This window comes from Staurois parvus, unplaced genomic scaffold (assembly GCF_062004578.1).
Source record: "Staurois parvus isolate SC_StPar_1 unplaced genomic scaffold, SC_StPar_1.0 ptg000155l, whole genome shotgun sequence".
Classification (NCBI taxonomy): domain Eukaryota; kingdom Metazoa; phylum Chordata; class Amphibia; order Anura; family Ranidae; genus Staurois; species Staurois parvus.
The window spans coordinates 12,538,160-12,558,405 of NW_028317951.1; the positions used below are offsets into that span (position 1 = coordinate 12,538,160).

General features: G+C 41.1%; 1 protein-coding gene across 1 annotated transcript in view; it reads left to right on the forward strand.

Moving 5' to 3' along the window:
* LOC149463285 (acidic leucine-rich nuclear phosphoprotein 32-related protein-like) overlaps positions 1–20,246 on the forward strand; it is a 41,441-nt gene that overhangs the window by 11,199 nt on the left and 9,996 nt on the right. The window contains exons 3-4 of the mRNA XM_089675675.1: positions 13,488–13,581; positions 13,730–13,848. Of these exons, the coding sequence (XP_089531801.1) occupies positions 13,488–13,581; positions 13,730–13,848 (213 nt within the window). The remainder of the gene's footprint in view (positions 1–13,487; positions 13,582–13,729; positions 13,849–20,246) is intronic.

Consider the following 20,246-nt stretch of genomic DNA (forward strand, 5'->3'; position numbering starts at 1 on the left):
AGACCTCCATACTAACAAACATATCAATATAACAAAAAAAAAGCATATAAAATTGGATACACACATATATGTATACATACATATATATATGTCCCTATATCCAACTAGGTAAAATATCTAAAACCTAAACTGTAGAACCCAAAACCCCTTATTGGCAAGCTTATTCACCTCAGGGAATCCAACAATAAAAGTCAGCAACAAAACACTTTTTAAAAGATGCAAGAGAAACCCCACCACACAGTCATAAGGACCTTCAAGTTAAAAACAAAAAAGGAACAAAGGAGGAACAAAAAAAGCATTCAACTAAACACAAAAATTAACCATCCTAAAACCCTCTTTCATACCATATACTTGCAAGGTCACAGAAAGGCTGGCTTATATGTCCCCCCCCCTGCCAATGATTACCGACCAGGTGTGGACACCAAAAATGGGGAAATCCATTCAGTTTTTTTTGATCGGCTGGCTGATCAAAAAAAATATATATATACATCTATGGCCAGCTTCAGAGTTTGGCACATTCATGTACTGTCACTTGAGATTTATATATCATATTATAGCATTCAGTTTCAACTGTATTGGTTGGTTGTATTGGAGATGCCTGCTTTACCATCTTTTTCTTCCAAGGCATGAACATCCGCACTTGGATGGTCTGTATAGATGTGTAAACGACCTTTACGTGTTTAGAGATAAATAAACCTTAGCTTTCTTTTTTCAAGCTAAGAATATATTCAGCAAATAAAGAAAATACCAGTTGATCTTACCAGAAATGCAGTGTGCCTGCCACTTCCTGTGAGCTACACTGAAGAATATGATACTATTCTAGCTACCGTATGTTTTGTAAACTATCAATTGCCCCACCCTCCATGTTATGGAGATGAAGAGATAAGAAAATATAGTAGTCTGTATCAGGAGGGCAGCCTGGGTGACAACCATGGCTCCCTCCATAGATACAGTGAAAGAGTGATGTAGACACCAAGGGAAAGGAAATATGTTACTTGCAGGATCACTGGGTGAAAATGGTGCAAAATAAGCTTGAACAATGAAAAGTAATGTAGCCACCACACTAAGGAGTAGTAAGCTGCAATAAATGACATATTTGTTTTGAGGTATAGATACTCTTTAATGGGATAATCATTAAGAAAAAACCATTTGCCAGAAACAGTTTGCCTGCATATCCAACCAACATAAAAACTATGACTTTCTTAAAAGCCATATGCTTCATTACAATACTGCTATACTAGCAAAGCTTTGCTTAATGTAAACCAACCATGTCAATAAAAAAGTTTACCTTAAAGTAGATATAAACAGATCTAGCAATTTTGGTGGACAGATCCTACCAATGAAGGTATAGATCTGAGTACTGAATCCCACAATTATCCAAACCTTGAATGTATGAGGTGAATTACCTTTCAAAGTGGAGCCAAAAATAAAACTCAAACTTTACATTACAGTATAACCAAATTACATTATTAAATTGGTTAAAACATTTTATTTAAGAAAACCACAGCTCCTGAATAATCTAGCAACTTTAAGAGTGTTTGGGTGCAAGGAACATTATGATTATTACATCCTATTAGGGAATGCAGAGAACCTTATGCCTTCAGACAGATCCTTATATAAGGAAAGTCACACCCCAAAAACACCAACATACAATAAACATTATCTTTACAAGTGGAGTACACACCCAGCCTGATTCCTCACCTCTGATATTTTTTGCACTTTCGATGATTTTAATCATAGAGAGAAGACTATCTGGGAGCCTTGCAGCAATGGGATAGGAGGCAGTGCCCAGCGCCTAGGGCAAACTGCGCCCACCTGGTTCTTGATGTTCAAGCTTAGGGGATCCTATACACTGCAGTCACTCGCTTGTCAAAATCACTTCCACTGTCACTACTCCTGTCAGCCTTGTAACAGAAGCAAGGTGCCCCTATCCCTACAGCAAACCATTGTGCCCAGGGCAGCCGCCCCTTCTTCCCATCCCTTGTCCAGCCCTGATAGGAGGATCAGTAAGGCATAACCATATCAGTGGAGGACTGGACTGGGTGACAGGAAGGCATTCATTTCTGGGCCAGTACTAATAAGGTTTGATGGGCTAGTGGCCCAAAGTAGAGACACTAATCAAATCAGTCATTGATCAGAGCAGGATCCATAGCCAATGATGCTCATCTATCAATAAGGCATTTGCATAGTACACTTTAGTACACTTTATTACAGCCACAAAACTCAGTTGGTTGTGTTTGTCCACCAGGCTAAAGGTTCCTTGTTTTCCCCTGGACCATGCATACGTATTAATCAAATTAATTGTGCAACACGTTTTTTAAAACAGTAACACGCACTGAAAAGAATACATAAAGTTGATCCTTTTCATGTGTGTCTATAAAAACAATAATTTCCCATCAATCCGTAATACAAAGCCAGTTTGCTTTGGCAGCAGTAGATGTGCATTGGGACTCTGAAGTGTCTTGAACTCCATGTCCTCATCCACAAAATATATTCTTCACATCTTAAATAAAGCAATACAGAGTTTCTCCGTCTACATCTAAGTAAGATATTTTGAGTGATATAGAGCAGAGTGCCAAAGATTTGACCCAAGTAAAACATTCAATTTTCTATTTATTTAAGATAAAGCCAAGTTTATAAAAACAGGTTGTTCTCAGGCATGCAATGGAGATTATATCTACTAATTTGAGATGAAAAGAAAAATGTTATTCTATGGCCATGTCTGATTGAGGATTTATGTGTCACCAGCTCTTCATTCACCAAACAGTACTATATTACTGGGGCTGGAAGAACAACTGCATTTGCTGCCATTAGTAAACAAAAAGTTCTCAACTGCCATTATACCCATATAGGTAAGAAAAATTAAACTCTAGGTCATCCTTTCCCAAAACTTTTACCCTGGAGGAACATTTAAAATAATTTTTAAGTCTCATGTAACCCCTGCTAAAGTCAGTTTATTGGGGCCAGTGGGAAGAATGCTCCTTATGTTGGTGGTTATAAACGAAGAAAAATGGTGCAGTTTTGCTGATATAATGATAAGAAAGTGGATAGAGAGGGTCAGTTTAGTTATGTAATATCTTAGTTAGATTAGTTGTAACCATTTACTGATATGTTATGTCTCTTCAGGATTCAGTGTTTATTGTCTGAGTAAATGTAGTATACAAATGACAATGATAATACATTAGAACAGTGGTTCTCAACCTTCCTAATGCCGCGACCCCTTAATACAGTTCCTCATGTTGTGGTGACCCCCAACCATAAAATTATTTTCGTTGCTACTTCATAACTATAATTTTGCAGCGGGAGGAGTAGTGCCACGTCATTGGTGTCAGTGGGAGAAATAGTGTCCCATCACTGATGTCAATGGGAGGAATAGTGCCCCATCATTGGTATCAGTGGGAGGAATAGTGCCCCATCATAGGTGTCAGTGGGGGGAATAGTGGCCCAACATTGGTGTCAGTGGGGGGAATAGTGCCCGTCATTGGTGTCAGTGGGAGGAATAGTGCCACGTCATTGGTGTCAGTGGGAGGAATAGTGTCCCATCACTGATGTCAATGGGAGGAATAGTGCCCCATCATTGGTATCAGTGGGAGGAATAGTGCCCCATCATAGGTGTCAGTGGGGGGAATAGTGCCCCATCATTGGTGTCAGTGGGGGGAATAGTGCCCCATCATTGGTGTCAGTGGGGGGAATAGTGCCCCATCATTGGTGTCAGTGGGGGGAATAGTGCCCCATCATTGGTGTCAGTGGGAGGAATAGTGCCCCATCATTGGTGTCAGTGGGAGGAATAGTGCCCCATCATTGGTGTCAGTGGGAGGAATAGTGCCCCATCATTGGTGTCAGTGGGGGGAATAGTGCCCCATCATTGGTGCCAGTGGGAGGAATAGTGCCCCATCATTGGTGCCAGAGGGAGGAATAGTGCCCCATCATAGGTGTTAGTGGGGGGAATAGTGCCCCATCATTGGTGCCAGTGGGAGGAATAGTGCCCCATCATTGGTGTCAGTGGGGGGAATAGTGCCCCATCATTGGTGTCAGTGGGGGGAATAGTGCCCCATCATTGGTGCCCCCATCATTGGTGCCCCATCATTGGTATCAGTGGGAGGAATAGTGTCCCATCATTGGTATCAGTGGGAGGAATAGTGTCCCATCATTGGTGTCAGTGGGAGGAATAGTGCCCCATCATTGGTGTCAGTGGGGGGAATAGTGCCCCATCATTGGTGTCAGTGGGAGTAATAGTGCCCCATCACTGGTGTCAGTGGGGGGAATAGTGCCCCATCACTGGTGTCAGTGGGAGGAATAGTGCCCCATCACTGGTGTCAGTGGGAGGAATAGTGTCCCATCACTGGTGTCAGTGGGAGGAAAAGTGTCCCATCACTGGTATCAGTGGGAGGAATAGTGCCCCAACATTGGTGTCAGTGGGAGGAATAGTGCCCCATCATTGGTGTCAGTGGGAGGAATAGTGCCCCATCATTGGTGTCAGTGGGAGGAATAGTGCCCCATCATTGGTATCAGTGGGAGGAATAGTGCCCCATCATTGGTGTCAGTGGGAGGAATAGTGCCCCATCATTGGTGTCAGTGGGAGGAATAGTGCCCCATCATTGGTGTCAGTGGGAGGAATAGTGCCCCATCATTGGTGTCAGTGGGAGGAATAGTGTCCCATCATAGGTGTCAGTGGGGGGAATAGTGCCCCATCATTGGTGCCAGTGGGGGGAATAGTGCCCCATGATTGGTGCCAGTGGGAGGAATAGTGCCCCATCATAGGTGTCAGTGGGGGGAATAGTGCCCCATCATTGGTATCAGTGGGAGGAATAGTGCCTCATCATTGGTGCCAGTGGGAGGAATAGTGCCCCATCATTGGTGTCAGTGGGGGGAATAGTGCCCCATCATTGGTGTCAGTGGGAGGAATAGTGCCCCAACATTGGTATCAGGGGGAGGAATAGTGCCCCAACATTGGTGTCAGTGGGAGGAATAGTGCCCCATCATTGGTATCAGTGGGAGGAATAGTGCCCCATCATTGGTGTCAGTGGGAGGAATAGTGCCCCATCATTGGTGTCAGTGAGGGGAATAGTGCCCCATCATTGGTGTCAGTGGGGGGAGGAATAGTGCCCCATCGTTGGTGTCAGTGGGGGAGGAATCATACCTCATCATTGGTGTCAGTGGGGGGAGGAATAGTGCCCCATTGTTGGTGTCAGTGGGGGAGGAATCGTACCTCATCATTGGTGTCAGTGGGGGGGAGGATTAGTGCCCCATCATTGGTGTCAGTGGGGGGAGGAATAGTGCCCCATCGTTGGTGTCAGTGGGAGGAATAGTGCCCCATCATTGGTGTCAGTGGGAGGAATAGTGCCCCATCGTTGGTGTCAGTGGGAGGAATAGTGCCCCATCGTTGGTATTAGTGACACCAATGATTGGGCACTATTCCTCCCACTGACACCAATGATACTTACCTTGCTGACCCCTGCTCCAGCCTGGGCTCGCTCGCTCCCTCCCTCCCTCTCCCATGGTACAGACACTTACCGGTAAGCTGTCTTCCTTCTCCGGCCGCTCTGCTCCTCTTCACTCTCTCGATCTTCGTGGTGCCGCTCGGCTCCTCCTCTCCAAGCTCCACCTCCTCGCCGGTGATTGGCCGCCTGTGTGCCTCTCCTGAGCTACAGTTTCGGCGGCCAATCACCGGCGAGGATTGATCCCGGGGGTGTGGCCAGATGACAGGGGCGGCATCCCGCCCACACCTGGAGACAGACAGAGGAGCAGTGTCTTGGTTACTAAGACCATCGGAAATATGTGTTTTCCGATGGTCTTAGGCGACCCCTGTGAAAGCGTCGTTCGACCCCCAAAGGGGTCGCGACCCACAGGTTGAGAACCACTGCATTAGAACATCACTTCACTTATAATTGGTGGAAAACAATACATTGTTGAATGTGTAAATATAGAGGCTAAATGACTTGTCAGTTCATATGAGTGCCTTTGACTTACATAATGCATTATTAACCACTTGGCCTCCAGAGGATTTACCCTCCTTCCTGACAAGGCCATTTTTTGTGATATGGCGCTGCTTTATTTTAACTGACAATTGCGCAGTTATACAACGCTGCACCCAAATTAAATTTGTGTCCTTTTTTCCCCACAAATAGAGCTTTCTTTCAGTGGTATTTGATTGACTCTGCATTTTTTATTTTTTGCTCTATAAACAGAAAAAGACCAACAATTTAAAATATATATATATATATATATATATATATATTTTGTTTTTGGCTTTCTGCTATTAAACGTGTCCAGTAAAAAAATAAAAAAAAAAAATCAAATTTCGTCATAAATTTTTGGCCAAAATGTATTCTGCTACATGTCTTTGCTAAAAAAAATCCCAATACGTGTAAAATAATTGGTTTTCGTGAAAGTTACAGTGTTTACAAATGACGGTATATATACTGTATTTTTTTTTTTTTCACTAGTAATGGCGGTGATCAGCGACTTATAGCTGGACTGCGGCGATGAATATCACAAATATGAAAAGCAGATATCACATGCAAATTATACTTTAACTAATGCACAATTACCTCAGATACCCTTATTATTAATGTGATACACAGAACCTTATGTATTCAAACATGTCAGGAAGATTGGACACAGAACATCTCATCTAAGTAACCAATCAGATTCAAATATGCACAGTACAATTACAACTGTGAAATATTTTAAACTATGTAGATACCTTAGAAAATCAGAATAGTACAAACTATCATAGACTGGTCCTCCTTCAGACTCAATTGAGACACACTGTATCTAGTAAATGCTCATATTTCAGCACAGGCAGACAAGGAGGCAGTGGACCTTGATACAAATGTTGCCCCCTATATCTAAAGAGGATCTGTCAAATGTTTATTAAGTATAAATAAAGGCAAAATGTAAGTTATGGACAGAGTGGAGAGGGATTAGAACACTTGTCAATTTTTATTGCTACTTCTGCCCCCGTTTCACTAAGGGAGATTCACTCTCTCCATGTGTCCCTTGCAGATATTTCCTTTCACTTCCTGTTTGGCTGTGGGACAGGAAGTGAACGTAAATCTCCCCAATGGGACACAAATGGCATACAAAAGTTACAGTGGATAATATCCTCCCTTCCGCTATCCAAAATGAAAAAAAAAAAGTTTTGCCTTTTGTTCTTTAAATCAATATGTAAAATTTTAATTATTTGCATTATTGTTTCTAGTTCATTTTATAAACCCAAAGTGTTAACTTTATTTAATTTTTATTTCTAGACTGTTTTATGATGTAGCAACAAATATGGCCCCTTATTGCTCTGCTTGAAATGTATGTCAGGGCAAAAAAACATATGCAGTACATCTCTGTAATACTTGCACATTCTTTATGTTTTATCCCTTTAACCTCTTTGTACTCTTTTGGGACCAATTTTTGGGATCAATGTCTGCATTTCCACAATAGACCTATATATTTGGTAATATTTGGCAATACTGTCTTGCAAAAATGATTTTATTTTCTATGTAATCTATAGACCAAACTACATTGAAGAAGTACAGGCACAGCTTTTTTTTGGCTGAATGTATTACTGCTGCTCAAAGTAGAGGGATTCCCAATATCCAAGCACAACTCCTCCTGTAGGTGCTAGCCCAGCTGTTGTGCTGCATAGATGAGAACAAAGGACGTCTAATCGGCTCCACTCCAAACAATCCACTTTATTGAACCAAGATAAAACCAATCAGTGAAAATACTGTGGGGGACTGGCAGGTAAACGTGTTTCACGCTAAACACAGCACTTATTCATTACCCAGTGGACCCATGTACAAAGTGTTGGTATTAAGCAGCAGCAACAGCTGTTCCTCCTAATCAACACTGGGTCCACCTCTTGCTACACCAAACCGATTTAAAGGTAAAGACAGGTCTGCAACTAACAATTTTAACATCCCCAAAGTGCAACGCATAAAATCCAACCCACCAACCACAGGATATGTGCAAGAATTCCTGCGACGCACAATGGAAATGTCAAAAATTTAAATAAAGCTGTAAAGAATGGATGGGAAGAAGAAACGAAAAATAAAATACCATGAAGAAAACACCACATCATGTATAAATGTGTGTATATTGGATCCATCCCAAATAAAAAGATATACAAATTATAAAAATAAATATGTCTCAGATCAATGACAAAGTCTCTGTCCTATCCTCACCATCCCAGATGTAATAAAGACCAAAAAGGCTAATAATGGAATGGGCAGAGACACAGAAAATAATAAAAAAAATATCAGCACCAAATAAATGCATGTAGTCAAATAAACACCTACAGTATATTCAAAAAGCTGGTAAAACATAATCACATCAGAGAGGGTAGGGCCATGGCTGGGCAAGGAAGTCACTCATAAAAATGGGCAAGATCCTATTCAAAATTCAAACCATTAGAAATACGTGTACGCAAATAAAAGACTTTACATATGATATTGAAATGCATTTTGTACAAGAGGTCCAAACAAATACATTTTTGGACCAATGTAATATCTGTGATTTGGCTGATTTAGCTATGGTATCTCGTCTTGAGGAGGAGAATGAACAAGGATCTTTGGTCCCTGTTTCTTTTAAGATATAGGTCAGATTTTTATCCCATTCATGGTAGGGGCAAGGAAATGGATCACTTTCAAAAAATTAACCAGATCGGCCATGCATACAACATCTGGTGTCGCTGTCCCAGTGGATAATCTTAGCCCCACTGAGAGACATAGGATCTTAGGATACTTAGTGAGGATGATTCTATTGTTATTAAAAATTTGGATAAAGGAGGCTTGGTTGTTGTCCAGGACGCCGACACATACAGACGTGAGGCTCTTAGACAGCTGTCAGATGACAGTACTTACCTTAAACTGAAAAGGGATCCTACCAAGGAGTATAAATGTGTACTCACTTCACTGATCCAGAAGGGTGTCCGATTGGCTATTCTATCCAAACATGAAAGTGAAGCACTGGTTCCAGAGTCTCCTGTTATCCCGATATTTTACCATCTACCTAAGACACATAAGGGGTTGGACCCCTTAACGGGTAGACCCATTGTAGCCGGTATTGGGTCCCTGAACGAAAGGATTGGACAATGGTTGGATTTCCAACTACAACCTATAGTGTTGGGACTCCCCAGCTACCTTTGTGATACCAACCATTTGTTGAACTTGTATCGGGATGCTAAATGGAGGGATGGAGATAGGTGGGTCACATGTGATGTGGCGAGCCTATATTCATCCATCCCCCATACTTTGGGGCTTAGGGCTGTTTCCTTCTTTTTAGATTTGTGTGGACTATATTCCCCCATACAGAGGGAATTAATTTTGGAATGTCTTGAATACCTATTATCACACAACTACTTTTCTTTTAATGGTGTTTTTTACCCCTCCCCTGCCCCCTCCACAGCCCAGCACTCCAGTGAGAACTGGGGGGCAGAGCAGAGAACCGGTGACTGACAGTCAAAGCTCTCTGCTCAGAGCAGAGGGGAGAACTTAGCGATCAGCTATGTTTGATCACTGAGTTCTCAGTGCAGAGCCTGCAGGGGACAGGTGAAGCATCGGATAGATACTGCATCCACCTAGGTGAGTATAAATGTTTTCTTTTGTTTTTAAAGCCCACACTTTTATTTAAAATATATATATATATTTTTACCTTTTGTTAAGTAGTTTTGTTGTAAATAAATGAGTATACGTTTATGCTATAATTTCTCTAATTTAAAATGATACTAAAATTATGTTTCTGGTACAAAGAATAGCAAAGTTATTTGCAAATGAAAAGAGGCACTTTTTAAAATTTGCTAATTTTAAGTAACACTGAAAGACAAAATAACAAAACAAATAAAAAGAGAAAAAAGCTAAGGAAGAGCAATAAAAGTAAGCCGAAATATAATAGCTAAGAGGAAAAAGGGATGCTAGGGATAATAGCTGTTGAAAGTTATTAATTTAATGGGTTAAATAATAATACATTTATTTAAACTTTTGTAAGGTTTGTAAACTCTTAACTTTATTTAAACTTGTAAGTTTTCTTTAACTGATGTCATATGCAGATCAAATGCTACACTTCTGATCTACATATGAATAATACGATAAATACATGGAGCTCTGACACCGAGATACTTTCTATGAATCCTGCCTTGGGGTTGGAGTATACAACTGACGTATGGCAGACCTAGGAGTTCTTGGTCAAAGGGGGGCCCCCTGCTCCCCCCTTATTTTCTCTCTCCCCCTTTTTCTCTTTCTTGACTGCCTCCTCTCTTATTCTTTCTTGTGCACCTTCTTGGACAGCCACTCTCCTTCTCTCTGGGTTGTTCTCTGTCTTTGAGACAGAAACAATTGAGTACTGTCTGTGATACTTTTTTTTATTTGCACTAACAAACAATTTTGAGGACAAGCTTTCGGGGAGTGTCCCCTTCTTCAGGTCCAAGCAGTACTGATCACAAAGGTTTAGCAGAATGTTAGAAGAGATGTAGGGGATGTAAAAAAAAAAAAAAAAAAGAGAACAAAGACACAGCAAAAGCAAAGTCTGGGGGGGGGGGGTATGTCTCTGTCTTTGGGAAACACTGGTTTGCACTTTGCATATATCTTTGATGGTTAAGTATCTGGCATGTTCCAGCATTAGTGTTATTAACCTTTAGGTTCGAACAACCTTATTGTACTCCTTTAACAATTGTGTTTCAGATAATATTGTACTTGGATGGGAATATGATGCTTCATGGTCTTTGCTCTCCAAGTGTATCCCTTTAAAGTTATTTAATAAAATCTTAGTGTTAAAGGAGAACACAAAAAAACAGTGAATACAATGTAACAATGCTTTGTTACAGTGAATTAGTCAATGACACTTGTATACTATCTGCAAGTGTCATTTTGCACAGGAGCAACTGTCTGTTGTTTCAGTAATACATGTAGCAGGTAGAGAGCTAGACTTAAGAGGAGCACCTTTGAAATTCCCTAGAGGCTTTATTGAAGTTTTGTTTAGGATATATCACATATTTAAACAATCCTTGGGTGGTAAAGGTGCTGATAGTACTGAAAACGTATATATACAAAAATGCAGCGCTATTAATATATCATGAATGGTAATAATGAGACACAGTCCAGTAAAAGGTGCTCGTTGATTCCCGGTGCAAATGATAGAAATGCGCACTAACCAGAAGCGTATAGGTAATACGCATGTGAATAAATATTAGTATTAGTATAGTATTAGCATTACCTATACGCTTCTGGTTAGTGCGCCTTTCTATCATTTGCACCGGGAATCAACGAGCACCTTTTACTGGACTGTGTCTCATTATTACCATTCATGATATATTAATAGCGCTGCATTTTTGTATATATATATTTCTTGGGACTTTTATGCGTTTTCCTTGAATGTTCAGCTGCTAATTATTGAGAGCGCTCACTACATTTTTACAATTTTCCAGTACTGAAAACGTGCTTGCTCATTCATCAAAAATGCTTTTAGCCCTAGGTTCTATTGTGAGCTGACAACACACAGCATGTTTGTGGCCTGAATAGTATCGGCTCTGTCCAGTTTTCTTTTTGCTAAACTATTCAAACCTACCCACCTCTGAATTCCTGACATGATGAACATGTATTTTATTGCAGTTAAAGAACAGATATATCAAAATACTTCCAATAGTATATTTATGTGACTAATAGGCAGCAAATGACTAAAGCCCATTGCTAGGGTTTACATACACTTTAAAGTAGAGTGACTCTGTATTTAATTTGTCTTACCCTCCTAATTCTCATGTATTTAAAAAAAAATGTGTAGTGGGTTTTGTATACATTTTTCTAACTCTAGGTATTATGGTCAGGACAAGAAAATAAAAGGCTACAGCATACTGTAGGTTTGCTTTATTTTTAGTCCAGTAAATCTGAAATATTGTATATTTATTTTCTGTACTTCATATGCAGCCAGCAGGGGGATGTTTAGGCTTCATTTCACGTTTTCCAGTTCACTGGAAAACACATTATTTTAAAAAGGTATAAACTTACAAAAACTTTTTGAAAACATATAAACTTTCAAAAGATAAGATAACATTAATACCAAAATCATTAAAGCATCCTTTAACCCCACTCTGCCGGCAAAGATAAAGGTCGAATACACAGACAAGCAGATCAAGTAAATGATCTTCTTGGTATAAACTTGCTTCACCCATCACAACGAGCTCAAGTTTTGCAAGAGTTAGGAAAGCAAAATAGATGTTCTTGAAAAATGTATGACTTAACCCATAGTAAAAGAGAAAAGAAATGAAAATTATATAGAGCAAAGCATCAGGTTGGAAGAAATGTGGGGGGAAAAGAGAAGAGTGCTGGGGAGGGGGGTAGGAAAAGGTTTTGAATAGGAAGTAAGAAAGGGAAGAGGTATTGGCAGGGGATAACTCCTGGTAGCTGTATGTAATAACCAGGCTGTAAAATTCAAAGATTAAGTAGGCTAAAATTGAAGACAATTGGTGGGTAACATGAAACCCATGGTTCACAGACTTTGTGAAACTTAGACAGAATGTCCTCTAGTTTCACTGTTCATTACAGTGCTGCTAAACCCACAGCAGTAAAGTCAGTCTTTATATGCAGCAAAGCATGCTTGTTATACTGTGGAACCTAAGGGGTTAATCCTCTGCATTGTGTAAGAAGGTTAAAATTTATTTAATTTAATGTTTTATTGTCTTGGGGAGAATATCCATCACTTCCTGTCCTGAAGACACAGTAGGAAGTGAAAGAAAATCTCTACAAAGTAAGGGTAATTCACTGTATAGACAGTCGTCACCACAACCTGTTGGAAGATTCCCCCTCACCTCTTGTTCAAGTGACAGATGTCAAATTTTGGTTTTCTCATTACTTGATCACCAGGACATATAAAACGTAGTATATACACTTAACGTCTGTGGGAACAGTGCATTAATATGTGTGTATACTGTTAGCAATGGGCAAAAAAATATATTCTGACATTCTTGGTGTATTGGGTCTGATGAACACATAGCATCAATTGGCATGTAGTTATCGCTTACAAAACCACGCAACATATTTCAGTACTCCTTTTACATAGACTTTCCCTATAGTGAGTTTTTGATTGTTGCAATGTGAGTTGCCAGTAACATATTCTATGGTTTCATTTAATCAGCTATAACAACTCAGTAATTCTGATAATGAATGGCCCTGTTAAGTCATCACACACAGTCAGTCCATATAAAGTGTCTTAAAACAAAATATACTAGGTACCTGTTGATATCTCTAGGATGGGAGTTTGTGGGTTGATTATGTTTATTTTAGGTCAAATGTCATTCCCTAATGAGAGAAGAACAAATCTTGGATGTAATATTTTTTTTTTAATGAAAAGATTTAATTGCAAATGTAATCACTGTTGTCCTTGTTTGACTTTGGTGATTTCAAGGTGTTGCTTCTGTGGTTTAATCATTTTTAAGTGTTCCATGAATGCACATGAAAACACTTCAAAACATAATTAGCGTTCTTTCTTCTCTACATTTTAAGCTGCCATGTGATGCGTTCAAATATCTAACTTGGCACAAGTTGAAAGAACATGATGTGCAGGGGACTCAAATTCGTTCTCCTAGAGTGAGAGAAGGTAAAGTAACAAACTCTTATCCAACGTCTCCCTAGAACTATTTATCTATTTTTGATCCGAGACATATATTTCCTTATTAATATTTGTTGTTGGGTACATCTGAAATATATTTTGTTTATACATATGTGTACATTTTACATGATCACAGGGCCAGCAGATGAGGAGCTTGTAATAAGAGGAGAGGCACATCTATCACTTGAAAGAGCACAGACCAACGATAAAGAGATTTGGAGACGGAGGCTGCAGGAAAACTGGGAGAATTGTGTGGTGAGAGTGGAATAATAATTGTTGCTTGCCGAAGTTGAGCAATTTTAATTTAATCCAGTTTCTGATATAGAAGTTGTGATTTAGCCTACCACGTTCCACCATTTTCAGATGTGTTGACAGATGTGTTAGTCATCCAGAGAGCAGGTGCAGACAGTGTGCTGATCATCATGAAAGAGAGACTATGCATGTCTTAGCTGTCCCTGGAAAAACGAAGAACACATCAAATCACTTGGTCTCCCTACACACTTGCAAATTAGTCTACCTAAGTTGACATTTTACCAGAGAGTTTTAAAGGGCATTTGGGCACAGGAGGGAGGTCCAACTGCAAATAAAACTTTTCTATATCCTGCTCCTTAAATTAAAAAAGACTGAAAATTTAGAAAAAACAAAACAAAACTTTTTTTTGCTTAGTTTGTGTTATGGCCCCATTGTTGATGCGGGGTACCCCGTGGGGGGAGGCGGGGTGTGACTCCAGACCTATGGGGGATGGCTCTCAGCTGGGGGTGGATATTTCCATCAGTGATGGGAATTGGAGGCTTTGCTGAGGGGAGCTATGTGGGCCGGGGGGTCCCCTTAACTGACAGGCTTGGATGGAGGGTCGCATCCCATGACCGGTTTATATGGTGGCTCGGGAGTTCCACCCCCATGCCCTGGTTGTTGCAAGACATACTGGTGGATGACAATGCCCATTTTTCTTTTATTGAATGGTAAGATTGGTGACACCCTATTAACCTTTGCTATGGTCTATGCTGCAAACTCCCAACAGGACCTCTTTCTAGTAGAGTGCTCATCCGACTTCTGGAGTTCTCTGGGGGACACCTCATTTTAGGAGGTGACTTTAATGTCCCTCTCTTACCCAATGTGGACACTTCCACAGGTACCTCCTCCATCTCTCCTACTGTTCGTAAATGCATATCACAAGCTGTGCACAGAGCACAGCTTCATGATTTCTGGCGGCTTCTACATTCAGGGGAGCGTGACTTTACGTATTACTCTCTGCCCCACAAGCTTTACCCACGTATAAACTACTTTCTTGTCCCCCATAGACAGCTGCAACGGATAACATTGGCAGCTATTGGGAACATACCGGGAGTGGTATGGGAACTCATAAGGCGGTTATCAGGGGGGATTTTATTAAACACGGAGCTAAAATTAAAAAAGAACACGAGATGCAGCTATCTGCTCTCCTGGCAAAAATCCAGGTTGTGGAATTTCATCACAAACACGACTCCTGCTCTGGAAATGTAATTGTTTCTTCTCCGCAACCAGGTCACGGAATTCTTCTGCTTCAAGGCCAAAGCTGGCCTTCAAACTTGTCACAGAGTATGGTAACATGGTCAAATTGTTTAACACATTAGGTGACTCGGCCTCTCTCCCTCCGGACTCGTTGTTAGGTCATATTACTGTGTACTGTGATTCACAGTAATATGGAAGGGAAAGACTGCCAGTTACAGACTGATCTCTCTCTCTTAAATGTAGACCTCAAATTGTTCATTAAGTTCGTCGCTACAAGCCTTCAATGACGGTGTTTCAAACAAGCTTGCACAGTGTTATATGACTTTATCTGGGCAAAGGAAAGACCATGGATTCAACGTAGTGTCTTAACCCTGCTCAAACAATGTGGTGGGTTGGCAGTCCCAGACCTACACAAATACTATCAGGTGGCCCATCTCGGGAGACTGGTAGATTGGTGCTGCCATGGAGACGTTAAAATATGGCCTAATATTGAACAGGCCCAAACCTTGGTTTCCCTCAATAGAGTCTGGTGCCACACTACCTCCTCCCTCTCTTAAAAAACTCATCTTTTGATTGGTATGATGTCTCTTGTATGGTCCTCTTTTTTTGCTTCATCCTCCCTGTCACCAAAATGCTCCCCCCTTTATCCTATCTTGAGGAATCATGAATTCGAAGCTGGCCTCCTCCATGGCTCTTTTATGTCCCTCTTCCACTCAGGATGCTTTCAGGCCTTTCACTTCTTTGTGAACAGGGCATGGCCCTCCGTACAACTTCTTTGCGACCCCTTGGGTCCTACAAACCAGATTTTTGGAGGGCCCTCCAACTCCATAATTTTTTGTGCAACTCCCCTCTCCTGATAGCTTTCCATGTCCACTCACCACTGGATGAATATTGCTCTGCTGAGGGCACTCTACCCCATGCCTTGTATAAATGATATGCTCTACTGGTGTTGCCACCTGAAGGCTTCTCCCCACCTTACCTATTAGTGTGGGAGGCAGATCTTGGAAGAACCTTCACAGAAGCCCATAAAGCCAACATACTTAGTTTCTCACTGAAATCGTCTTTGTGCATGAAAATACAAGAGAACAACTTTAAGATATTGGCTCGATGGTATGAACCCCTATGTTGTTACATAAGCTTTCTCCCACCAATCCTAGTTCTTGTTGGAGATGTCAGGAGGAAGATGGAACACTCCTCCATGTGTTCTGGTCATGCTCATGGCTTGCACACTACTGGGGAGAGGTCCACCGATCATCCAAAAATTCACGTATTTCCCTGTGCCTATAGACCCGGTGTTTTTTCTCTTATATGTCACCAATATGCCATCCAAGACTTACAAGCGGTCTTTATTACGCCATCTATTAAATGCAGCCAAACCTTGCATCTCCCTCTGTTAAAGAGAAGCAAAACCCCCATCAGTTTTGGCTTTGACTACGTAAAGTCAAAGAAATTAACCACATGGAAGATTTTGGTGCTTTTGCATCGGCATAAAGGTGAGGTATATTCTAAAACTTGGACACCCTGGAACTTGTTTATTTACTCGGACGAAGGGAAGTCTCTCCTCGAAGCAGGGGAAGAGTAACCACCTCTCATCTAGCATCTAGTATCCTTCTTCCCTCTCCCTTTTGCCCTCACCCCCATTAATTTTTTTATTGTCTATATTTTGTTTTAATTTTTATTATTATTTATTAATTATTATTATTTTCTCTTTTTTTTTCTCTCCTCCCTCCCTCTCTTTCTTCCTTCTTTCTTATTCCTATGTGTATCCCTCATCCTCTTCTTGAATTTCTATTTCCAAATTCTCTTTTACCTTTATATAAACTACAAGCTAGCTGTAAGGCGGGTTTCCTATACTATATGTTCCTCGTATATGGAACCAGGATATGTTTTACTGTTATCTCCTGATTTTACTGCATGGATGACCTGTTGATGATTATATTTTGACATCTTTGTATTAGTTGTACTACACTATTTTGGCTGCTTGCCACCCACTGTTCAGCTTTCATAAATAAAGAATTTGAAATTAAAAAAACAATATGTCTGAAAATTGATCAGTTGATACCCTAAAATGCCTGCCACTGGTATGACATATGGCGGTGATCAAATCACTGGCATGGAATATGGTGGTGATCAGAATGCTGGTATGGGGTATGGTGGTGATCAGGACACTGGTATGGCATATAGGGTGATCAGGATGCTGGTATGGGGCATGGCATGATCAGGATGCTGGTATGGGGCATGGCAGTGATCAGGATGCTGGTATAAGGTATGGCGGTGATCAGGGCACTAGTATGGTGTATGACAGTGATCAGGGTGGTGGTATTGGGTATTGCGGTGATCAGGGCGCTGGTATGGTGTGTGATAGTGATCAGGGTGCTGGTATCTTGTATGGTGGTGATCAGTGTGCTGGTACAGTGTATGGCAATGATCAGGGTGTTGGTATGGTATGGTATGGCGGTGATCAGGACACTGGTATGGCAGTGATCGGGACATTGGTATGGTGTTTTTTTTTGGGAGAGGTGACAGGGATGGCTGCATTGTTAATTGTCCCTACACTGAGGCAGTGATCAGGGGCACTGGGTTATTAATCAGGGACACTAGGGCTGGCTGGCACAGCAGTCTGTGAGTGTACAAGCAGCCTAACTGGCTACAGCATCACTTCTCTCTGTTCTCAGAGTGAAAGCAGAAAGAAGTGAACTTTAGTTTCAGTTTCTACAACACCACGTGTTTGCCCGGACACAGTGGTAATGTGATCCACTGTGTCCGGGCAACATACTGATTACCAGGCTCCAGGGTGCATGCTCTGAGAGCGATGCAGGAGCTGCCGATGCAAGCTGACATACAGGTACATTAGCCTGCATCGGCAAAGCTTCCCGTCCGTTGTATATAGACTGCTGAAAGCGGTTAATGAATATAAAGAATATTTATATAGTAGTTAAAAAAAACCTACTATTTATTAACCTAAAAATAATAATTTCTAATTTCAGTATTTTAAAAGTTTTAAAAACTTTTGTAGAGCTTACACCCAGAGGATCCACTGAGAATATGCCCAGGTCTCCCAATGTAGTACAGAGACTGCCAATAGCACACACAGATCCATGCACAATTTATTCTCAGACCAGGGGATGTCTTTTTCATATTTATTGCTGAAGAACTTTGGCAAGAGAGGGGTTTAGAGTCACATGATACTTCAAAATAATCACTAGCAATAATGGGAGGACAAACATTACACCAATCATCTATATAGCCACCTTTCCTGGAGGTTGTAGGGAATGGCAAGTACATCTAGGGCCCTATAGTAGCAGTACCAATCTAAATAGCACCTTTTGGCACTTAGTTCCCTTATAGCACTTGTACAACTATCTGTCCCCTGTAAGGTCTTTACTCACAGTGTCCCAGGAACTGTATGCCACACAGCATGCACATGAAGATCCTCAGTGAGGGAAATAAGATCCTTCTCCAGACCCGAGACTTCAGGGCTGTACCCTCCATCAATGTAATCCTAAAGCAATCTTCCCTAGGCCAGCAGCTGTTGAGACCCAGACTGTAATTTATTGTCTCTCTGGCTATCTCCCAGGTGCAAAAGTCCCCCAGGGGAACTGGAAGCCTCTCTTGAGGGAAAAATACACTCTGTTCAGGCCTCCTGCACATTTATCAGCTCCCCAGCCATCTTCTGGACCCCTTTTGTAAGGGATTGGCTGGAGCATGATAAATATTCAACTGATAATTTAAATCTTCCAGCCCTATTTTCTGAATAATTCTTTCAGAGGCAGGTGGGAATAATCAAACTCTCAACTCAGGAAACCCTGAACAGCCCAGCACAATAAATCACTACTCCAATGACTACAATGGAACCAAGAACTAAATTTACCAAGGAACCTAACTAGAAGAGGGGACTTCTAGTTCCCCTCTACAACTGTCTACTGATCTACAACTGTCCACCTTTTGGTGATCCCTGAAAACTCAGTTCAGGGAAGCCTACCTTCTAGCTATTATCTTTTGTATCACCTGCCACACCCATTAAAAAATGTTAGCATGTGCCAGAGATTTCTGTAGGTCTTTAGCTGACACTCTGGGATTCTTCTTTACCTCATGCAGCATTCTGCGCTGTGCTTTTGCAGTCATTTTTACAGGACGACCACGCCTAGGAGAGTAGCAACAGTGCTAAACTTTCTCCATTTGTAGACAGTCTGTCTTACCGTGGACACATGAACATCAAGGCTTTTGGAGATACTTTTGTAACCCTTTCCAGCTTCATGCAAGTCAACAATTCTTGATCGTAGGTCTTCTGAGAGCTCTTTTCTGCGAGGCATAGTTCACATCAGACAGTGCTTCTTGAAACCAGTAAACCCAAAACAGGTGTGTGTTTTTTAAGGGCAGGACAGTTGTCAGCAACACATCCAATATCATCACACTGATTGGAGTCAAGGTTGGCTCACTCCTGGTTCCAATTAGCTCTGGGAAAAGTCATTAAGCTAGGGCCTCACATACTTTTTCCTCCCTGCACTGTGAATGTTTACATGTTATGTGCAATTAAACCATGGCAACATCTAATGTTTGTGTAGTATTCTGTTCAGCAGACTGTGTTCTTCTATTGTTGTGACTTAGATGACGTTCAGAGCACATTTTATGCCCAATTCATGCAAAACTCCACGTAATCTCAAGGGGTTCACATACTTTTTCTTGCAACTGTACATGCCAGGAAAAAGTGCTCTAACAGTGCAAGTAAACAAAACCACTTCTATTTAAAACAATAATAAAAGGTACAAGAGATAGAGAAATACAGGAATCAGTATCAAATCCACACCACCCCATCCTACACCAGCAGGCGTGATGACGGCAGCAGGCTATGCTCCACTATTGTATTTCATCATAGATTACATTGTCACGGCCCATAACATGTGAACACAGGGCGTTTCGGATGTGATGATCATCTATATGAAGTGCTAAGTGGCCTCTGTTCTTCTAGGGGCCCACTCTTTCTGGTAAGAATTTACCTTTGTCAAGTGGAGCAATAGCACAGAAGCAGGTTGTTTTTAGAAGGATATTTCTGCACTACTGTTCACTTCATATGGACTTTTGAATAGGACTATTTAATAATTACACTGCATGTATATGATTATTCACTATCTGCGTATTTATATAGTGATCATATTTGGTAT